The sequence below is a fragment of the Morone saxatilis genome, unplaced genomic scaffold (genome assembly GCF_004916995.1).
Source record: "Morone saxatilis isolate NCDOM2014 unplaced genomic scaffold, NCSU_SB_2.0 Contig14, whole genome shotgun sequence".
NCBI lineage: Eukaryota > Metazoa > Chordata > Actinopteri > Moronidae > Morone > Morone saxatilis.
In genome coordinates, this window is record NW_023339696.1 from 1,152,244 (window position 1) to 1,161,844 (window position 9,601).

Below are 9,601 nucleotides of genomic sequence, written 5' to 3' on the forward strand. Positions count from 1 at the left end.
CACTAGGAGCCAGATTTTTTTTCACAGATTATCTGTCTCATGTACTACTGTCAGGATATAATGAAAGTTTCAGCAAATATGACAAAAAGTTATTTTTTTTAAAAGGTTACCTACTGCATCTTTAATCAGTAAATAACTAGAATGCAAAGAAAGAGTAGCCGGGGTGGATTTTCTTGCTGTCTTGAAACAATGGTACGGAAACAGCCCAATCTCCATCAGCTTTTCCTTCAAAACTGGAAGAGTTAGATTCACAATGTAATAACACCTTTGTTTTTAACATCTGTTAGTTAGGCTGGTACCATTTTGAGGACGGTTGGAGGACGCCTGCAGAAAGAGTCATCCTATCTCTCGCTCTGCTCCACCTCTTGGCCTTCAGGCTGTCTCTCCTCTTCAGTCTGCACTTCAGCCTCCACCTGTGCGTTCACCTGCACAGAGGACTCTGGGACTTTCTCTTGTATGACGTCACTCACAGGCTGTGAGTTCTCCTCGGGTGCGGGTGGAGGGGTGGGTGGGTGGAAGCTGCTGCTCAGAGTTGTGCTCCCCTCCCCTGTGCTCTCCTCGGCTTGTCCGATGGAACTGGTTTCACTGAAGGAGTCAAAGCCTGCCCCCCCTGAGCGCTGGAATAACCTCTGACCTATGAGGAAAATGCAGAACAGGAAATGCATAAGGTATGGGATGTCGTTTCCCACAAATACCCAGAATTCTGTAAGTAGTAGTGTTTTCATCCAAATGTATCACAAATCTGTACAGAATTCATAGCAATATGACATTACTGCTCTGTACTGTATGCAGCAACACATATCAAACTAAATGACAATGAACATTTATCTATGTTCAGTATGTTTTAAAAGGTGGTATCTTTTACATCATGTTCATATTTTAAAAATGGATCTGAACAACTGCTGATGTTTTCCATCCACTACTTGACGCAAATATCATGAGTTAAGCAGTAGGTAGCGCCAATTCTTTAGTCGGAAAACCAGAAGAAGGGGGCACAACAAGATCACCTAATCAAAAGAGCGGCAGTGGAAGCTCAAACGGTGAAAAACAGGATAGAAATATGACATTTATGTTTTTTTCATGTATTAATGTGAGGAAGGTTGTATGAGATCTGTGTGGAGCAATCGTGGATGTATTATAGAGCCATGGGAGCAAGTAGGACACAGCTCATCAGTCATGTAAGTTGGAAAACATTTTTCCATCTCCTATTAAGAGCATTAACTCTTTTACCAAAAGGGGAAAAACACCTCAATCAAGCATAAAACCTTTTTTTGAGTAATTATAGAAGTTTTGCCATTACCATCAACCTTTTCTAATGCTGATGGTACCTTATCACTGGTCAAAAAACGGGAACTAGAAATTAACGGTGAATGAAAACAGTATTTGTTTTAAAAAGAGAGTGAAAGCAGAAGAGTGGTGAGTATTACAGGACTGTTGTCGTGCTGTTGGAGTTGCTGTGGAAATGTACAATACACTGAATTATCATGTGATTTTTTCCCCTTACAAAGTAAAAACCATAGTTATTAGAATTTTGGTCAAAATTGAGCTATGACTTAAGTGGAATGTCTGTTTTATCTTGTTACAAAGTTTCTAAGTTCAGTCCTACTTTATCTTAAAGAAAAAAAAAATTGCACTAACCAAAAACCAAGGTAAAACATAGTAACTGTTACTGCGCTCTCCCTCGGTTTCACACTATGTAGCTAAATCATATTTTATACAACTTCAATTTGTAATATATACAGCAAAAATTAAAACCGTTGTAATGTTTATCATACTAGGTTTGATTGATGTTAAGATCAAAATCTAATTCTAAAAACATGTTTGCATACATTTTACAATTAAAATAACAGGTTAAACCTCACAAAATAAAGTTACTCATTTATTTCAACTATTTACACAGAATCAATATTGAATGTAATAAACATCAAATTAGATTTGGAATTTCTCAAGCAGAAGACACTAAGAATGTAGTTACTGCACAATTTTTGCATTAAAAACAGTGTCCTCTGTTTAATGGATTACAGTTACCTTTTTTGTATCCTGATTACATTATTCAGTTACATGTAATCTGTTACTCTCAAAGTCTACTACATATATGTATGTGTTGAAGGTAATACAAAGAAAGAGTGCAGTATCTGTATTTCTGGGGTCAATGGTCAAATTATCTTTGATTTTAAGGTCATTAAAAGTACTCAAAGAATACGTATTTAATAAGCACATAACTGCTGTTTTAGCTATAACACATTTGGCTGGATAATAAAAAAATTTCTCAGTTTCATTGTTGGCGTAGCTACTGCGGTTAGCCTTTGTAGGGCAGTATTATTTTTGAGTGTTGACTGAAGTCTCACCTGGCAGTCTCTTTGATGAGGAGGTGGGAGTGTCTTGCAGGGACGGCCTGCCTGTTTGGGCCTTGGTGGAGTAAGTCACCTCTGTGGAGTCCAGGGAACCTGTGGACACACACCATTAACATTTATGTGCATATTACACACAAATACTGACAGACATTTACATACTTTCATGTATACATGTATAGAAGACAAAGACAGAGCAGTGAAGTTGGGTGAAGTTTGGAAAACTACAGTAGTATTCATGTGACATTGGACCTTGCATTCTGGACTACCCCAAAGCTCCCCTTTGCTTCTGTTGCACTTCCAAGTTACTGGGTTGAAAGGTTACATTAGAGTGACTTCAGAGTGTCATGGTCTCACTACACTAGATCAGAGGTCATCAACTACATGTGTCCAAGGGCCAGAATCTTCTGAGGAATTGTTAAAATGTGATGTTTCTAAAAGGGAGTTTGGCACATGGAGCTTTTAGTTGAATTCAAACTGCTAAAATGTATAATTTTGGTCACCACTACAGAAACACTAGGTAACTGGCTTGAAGATAGTTGATTTTTGAGTCTTGTTTCCAGTGTTAATATCTGGTTATTTTTAGTTACCTACTGCAGCTTTAAAGTTGTCTGACGTTGACTGCTGTTAGTTATTAGTTTTAGTTTTCCTGGTTCAAATGCTAGATATCCCAAATACTGGAACACATTCTTTCCCTCCTGACATTTTCAGAATTCTTTAATATTAACAGTGACACACAGCACTGTACCTGCAGCCAGGTTGAAGGTCCTGCCCTTTATGGAGCTTTGAACTGGAGAGAACCAGTTTAACACAGAGCCAACCAGAGGAAGCTGTCTCATCACTCCCTAAAACAGACAGAGACAAAAAATGTGAAGGGATTAGATTTCTATACTAACATGTAAACCTTATAAAACACAATCAATAAAGCCAGAGAGCAAGTTAACATTTACTTTATCTCTTCTCTATCTCTTACTTACCTTAAACCTAACCTTATCTGTTGTGATCTAATTCTAAACCAGAACCCTGATCCTAAATGCAAGTTCACCTTCATCATTTCATCATCATCACACTATAAATTCAAAATGAATTCTAACAAAACACACACACACACACACACACACACCTCTTCCATGAGTTTCTCCTCATTGGCCTTTTGCAGCTGCAGCTCTGCCTCCATGATGCCTTTCCTCACCACCTCTGTCATGTTCTCCAAAAGCTGCACAGGAAAGAAAATGTAAATAATGATTTATATTTATACTCTACAACAAAAATCCCTGTGTAACAATCATAGACTGCATATAAAGATGGACCAAACGTCAGCTGCTGCCATTTTGCACTGGTAACATGATTTGGAGCCAGGGTCTGCATAGTAGTCATCAGAGGTGGCGCTGCGGTATCGAGGAACCAGTAATACACCTGGCTGACTCAATCACAAGCAAGGCTCAGCTTTCAATTATGATGAGCTTATCAATTATTCAATTATGATGTGAAAAACCCTTTTTATAGCTTCAAACAACTAATTAATATCAAACTTATCAAAATATTAACATTGAACGTGACTACCCAAAATTACAGAAGCTGTGTTTGGGAAAAATGTATTTGACATTTAAGTTGATTTTTCAGTTTGGCTCAAGTTAGAGCCTATCCCATTGCTTTGTGGAGTTCCATTGTAAAGTTTAGCATTACTGAGCTGTCTTTACTTTTGGGGAGCTATCTGGACTTTTGGGAGCTGTCTTCGCTTTTGGGAGCAGTCATGTTATCCATCTTTATATACAGTCAATGGTAACATCAGAGCTGAATGGTAATCCCATTTTAACAACCAGGGACAACTTAAAGGAGATATTTTAATACATTAACAATCTACAATTTATTATGGTTAATTCATTCTCTGTGATTGTGATTGATTTCTTCCTGTAATGGTGTTATCATTATCATTATCATCATTCTTCATTGATACAGTTAACAATAAAAGCTGACATTTATCAATTAGAATAATGGTTCCTATGGCTAAAGCTGCAAGGAGGGTCGCAAGGCCTTCTTGATTTTAAGGGGTGTAAGGAAACTAAGGAGCCTATGAAGTATGTCTGATTGTTAATAATGTAAAAAAAAAAGAAATACAATACATAGAACTGTATGAAAAGTTCCTAAAAATATCAGGTGAACTCGTCTCAAGATTTTTCCACAAACTTCCTGCAGTTATTGTGTTCACTATTTCATTTAATCTTTGTTAACACTTTTTGTGACTGTCTAACCACCTTCAAGTATCCTATGAAATGAATATAGCACCTACCCTTCCACTCTCCTCTATGTCCCTCCCGAGGGTAGCTATTGTATTCACCAGCTCTGAAACATCAACGTCCTCAGTCACCATGCCAACAAAGATACAGTCCTCTTGTGTCCCAAACTCAGGGCCTGGGGAAAGAGAAGACACAAAAAAAATAGTGTTAAGATAAATAGAGTGAGTTTCATTTGTCACAGGCCTCTCAGAGGTGAAGAGGTACTAACCAGTGGAGAAGATGATATCGGTGTCAAGCTCTTGTAGTTTCTTCAGCAGCTCAGTGTTGATTTTCTCCAGCTCCTGCTTCCTCCTGCTCTCATCGATTCCTTCAGCCTGAGGTTCGTACCTGAAAATATCCAACATAGTCCTGTGTTAGAATCCTACTGAGCTACTTCCTGCTTAGTTCCTGTTCCCAAAAAAGGAAGACCCAGCGCTCTCAAAGACTTCAGGCCTGTAGCCTTAACGTCACATGTTATGAAGACCTTTTACGTGAGCCACGCTCCAGGGTTTGAGCAGAAGTCAGAAGGTATAGAGGGTGAACTGAAACGGTGACAGTACGTTCCTCGGGTGGTACATGCTGCTCGTTACCCACATCCTGACAAGCAGCTTGCAGCTCTGGACATACTGTGTCTGTCAGTTGAGGTAGTCAGTGATCCGGCCACGAGGCCTGATCCAACCTGCATCACAGAGAGCCTTCTCTGCCAAGCGGAGAGGCTGGATGGTGTCGAAGGCTGGAAAAGTCGAAGAACACTGATCTTCACGTGCTCCTTGTGACTTCCAGGTGGGTGTAAGCTCTGTAAAAGCAGGCTAGATGGATGCCATCCATCCACGCGATAGTTTGGCCTGGTACGCAACTGCAGAGGATCCAGGCAGTCAGCGTTTTAACCAGGGGGTCTGAGGTAATGCAGAAACCAGTCTCTCAAAGGTCTATCCTTAATTACGTCTCTACAATACTTATAGCGGTATGTGTAGAACCATATAATATATGCTAGACACGCTCCGAACACAACATGTAGGATGCCCACTAAGCAAAATGGTGCGGAAATGTAAATCTATGTTAAAGAACTGAACGTGATAACGCTCAACACCATATTGAAACAAAATACGAGACTGAGACAGGAAATTTTCTATTTTACAAACTCAAAAAACAAATAATTTTATCTACAAGATCGACCGATGAGTAGGACTAGGAAAGCTGATTTTACGAAACCCACACAAAAACACTGTGACGAGCTCTCGCACGCTCAACTAGCACAATGTACACCCCACACACTTTCCATACGAACGCTGAAGCTTGGGGAACAAAACACTACCTACACCCCACAACTGACCATTTAACGACTTGAATCGATACGCAAATCTGAAACAATTCTAATATGACTGCGTAACACCACTAATTACCCAAGACCACCAGCAGTGACAACGTTATATGACATTAACTCGAACAATTCTCTAAAGAAGGTGGCACACAGACATACACACAAGCCACTCCTGTACGAACCGCAGGACACAATTTACAGAGTGATTCAAATACGTACGTCTGGCAACCGATCAGCTCGCATTAGCACTTACGAGCGGGATCTACATACAGGTGAAACGCGAGGGAGCCCACACTCACAAAATACGAATGCAGGCCAGGCGGCTAACGCTAAATACGCTGGAGAGAAGTGAGAGGAGTGGTCTACAAATCTGAACAATTTCAAACTATAATGAAAAAGTGCATAAGAACAGAGGACACCACCAAAGAACTACTGTCCCCTGTAAGATACTATCATACGATATACTATAGCCAAATCTGTAAATCTAAGGACAATTATCTTGGAACGAATACAATAAAACATACACACCATAGACAATCAGAAGGAGCATAATATGCAGACCGCGCATCCATCAAAAGAGAGCATGATCAGACTCCCTAACCTTAATGCAGGCACTAGTGACTAGCCGCGAAACATTGACCTTATTGTAGAGGAACTGCCGCACAGGAGAGTACACATATGGAAAATTCAGCTCACACCCTAAAAAATTGTTATTGCCCACGCGCGATATTGCACTACATCCTGAAGACTAGCGGAGAGTAAAATTGGTTATGCATGATATCTCTATACAGTCATACGACCGCGGAACGCAGAAACTGTGGCGTTCCACCGCTATTCTTCCCCACACCCGCGCCTCTCTACCTGAGATCCGCGCATCTCTCCCTCCCCCCCTCGCCGCCAGTATTAATTTATATATTTCTGTATAGGGTGTTCGGTGTGGCCCTTCCCCCCGCCCCCCCTCCCGACGACTCCAGCAACAGGGAGAAGCACACAGAGAAGATCCGCGCGGTTTAATCTTCCTTGGTGGGAGGTGGGCTGAAAGAAGAGCATTATGAAATCGATAAAGTAGAAATAGGAGCAGATAACATATAGAATATATGCCGAGATCCTAAAAGAAAATTATTGGTGCTTTGGATTCCGTTCATTTTTTTGAACGTGGATCAAATATATAGTGATGACAACCACGTGAGGGCAGCTTGTTGCGGGTCTTAATATTATTCATCTAGTGCTCTGCCCCGCGCTGACCATTTTCTTCCACCTTCTACCCAGTTATTCGTTCTCGTAGGTCGACGGTCAGGGCCTCATTGCGCCTCAGCGCTCTCTCTCCCAATAATCTGAAGTATCAGAATTCGTTACTGTCAGAGAGGCGGGATCGAACACCCCTATTACGCATATATAGTGCTCCTTTTAGTAGCAGAAGATTTTGGGTATTCGGGGTACTGGTAGTGGCGTCCCGTGGGCGGCCCAGAAAAGGTCCATGGAGAAGTGGGGCGCGTAGAGGTGGAGGGTTGCGGGAGGGATTTCTTTGTTTTGGCTGTTTTGTAATAATAAGTTTCATCAAACCGATCAGTTAGTCGATTACAAATATATTTGATTGAGTGCGAGCCGTGGAGTAATTCCCACTTTATTATTTGGTTCATCCGTTCTCTCAGGCTACAAATTGTAATCTACTTCAAGAGTCTCGGCTCCGCCCTCTTTGTTTCCAAGTTGGCCGCGGACAAATAGAACTCCCAAAGTGTTCGCGTGCGGAGGGAGGGGGAGAGTGGAGGGAGGGAAGACTACAGATATGGTATTAACAATGATGGTCGGGTAGAGGGGGAGGAAGGGTTACCCATGAGATGAGAGAACTCTTGCCAGCCCAACACAACACTTTAAGAAATCCTCTATCCTCGAAAAAACACAAAACAAGATCTTGGGAAATGGTCAACATTACGGCTGATCTCATTAGCAGTGTCGGCATTAAATAAGTTAAAATGACAGTCCTACCTAGATTTCTTATGTGTTGTCAGATGATCCCCATAGTTTATCCGCCATGAAAACATTTAAACAGTAAGTAGGACTAATTTCTTCATTTATATGGGGAACAATTCTAATCCTTAGGGATGAAGAAAGTACCGTGGAGGTTCTAAAGATGCCGGTGGGTTGGATTGACCTAATTGTCTTTGGTATTTACTGGGCCCCTGCTAACATAGTCAATATATTATGTGGATTTACACCTAGAGAGTAAGCAGTGGTCCAGAGCTGGGTTCATTTTGGAACTACTATGCCAACCGCCCTACCAAAACAGCTCAGCAGTCATCATTACCTATACATATTTGTTACAGTTTCACAAGCGGGTTGTTGGAAGCTTCACCCTGTAGGAATTGGATTAGCAGGTATTGGAGAACTTTTTGATTTAAAGCAATAGGCAGATATTTTCCAATAGCAAATAACCCTAAATCTTCTTCCCATCTGGGTTTGACAATGCATTAAATACTTGGCATGAGAAAGCTGGGTTTGATATTTTTCTGTGATTTCTCGGAAATTGACCATGAGATTATACCTCAGATCGCATTATTTAGGTTTTTTCAGATGTTAGTTGTTACCAGAGAAAAGTTTTCCTCCGTTCCTTATCAAAACCCATCATTAGGGGAGATCATTTAAGATGGGCAATTCTAGAAACTGGATCCCTAGTGAGAAGAAGACCCGTGTTATCTGTTATTTTTACAATATGATAGGGAGACTTGAAACCAATATCCAATGGGGATAATACTAAGATCTGGGCATGGGAAGAAAGATTTGGGGGTTTGAAGGCTCTCTGATGATATGTGCAAATTGTCTTTAAACGTATGCATACCTCGTAATTGTGTATACGCCATGGTTTTAATTCAAGTTAAAGTGCTTCATCGCCTGCACTATTCAAAGGATAAATTGTCCAAACTCTTTCCCACTGTAGATCGTTGACTGTCCGAGGTGCAGCATGTACCCACCCACAAATAGGAACATATGTTTTGGTCATGACCTCCCTCAAGCAACTCTGGAAACCAGATATTTGATGTATTTTCCAAAATCTGTGGGTCCAGAGCTTAGGCACCTGACTATCAACAACCACTTTGGCGTACCACCCCCCAGGCTGGCAAAGTCTCAAATTTAACAAGCAATGAATGCTTTGCATTTGCTTCCCTGCGTTGCACGGCAGACTAATACTCTTTTATTGGAAATCAAATACAACCCGTCATTTTTGCAGTGGTTGAAGGGCAGGTACTAGATTTTTCTACTTCTGGAGAAATGAGATACAAGATATGTATAAGTCCGCAAAAACTTCACTCTGGCTTGGAGTGCCCTTTAGTAGAATTGCGTAGAAGGATTCGCCCTTTCAATGATACGAGTCTTAAACACTAGTTGTATTGATAGTTCAACATATTTTAGTGTGTGCAGTGTGTAATTTTCTCAAAATGGTCAATTTCATCAATTCCTGTCTGACTTTTCTGGTATTGTTTTTGGTATTTTCTTGGTTTATTTTTGTTAATATTTAATCAATTTGTTTAAGAAGGCGCTTAGGGGGGTGGGGGGAATAGATTTCTTTTCATGTCCCAATGTCTATAAGTTTGTTATGTTTATTAGAAAAACTGGCAAAATAAAGTTAAAAAAATAAAAAAACTCCTAACGCTATT

The 9,601-nt window shown here is 40.5% G+C and overlaps 2 protein-coding genes across 2 annotated transcripts in view; one reads left to right on the plus strand and one right to left on the minus strand.

Moving 5' to 3' along the window:
* Positions 1–9,601, plus strand: part of zgc:158403 (tetratricopeptide repeat protein 39A) — a gene marked incomplete at its 5' end in the record, with an annotated part of 767,589 nt that overhangs the window by 728,163 nt on the left and 29,825 nt on the right.
* Positions 24–9,601, minus strand: part of pdxdc1 (pyridoxal-dependent decarboxylase domain containing 1) — a gene marked incomplete in the record, with an annotated part of 30,646 nt that continues 21,068 nt past the window's right edge. The window contains 6 exon segments of the mRNA XM_035654180.1: positions 24–634; positions 2,349–2,447; positions 3,100–3,196; positions 3,475–3,567; positions 4,642–4,763; positions 4,857–4,975. Of these exon segments, the coding sequence (XP_035510073.1) occupies positions 342–634; positions 2,349–2,447; positions 3,100–3,196; positions 3,475–3,567; positions 4,642–4,763; positions 4,857–4,975 (823 nt within the window).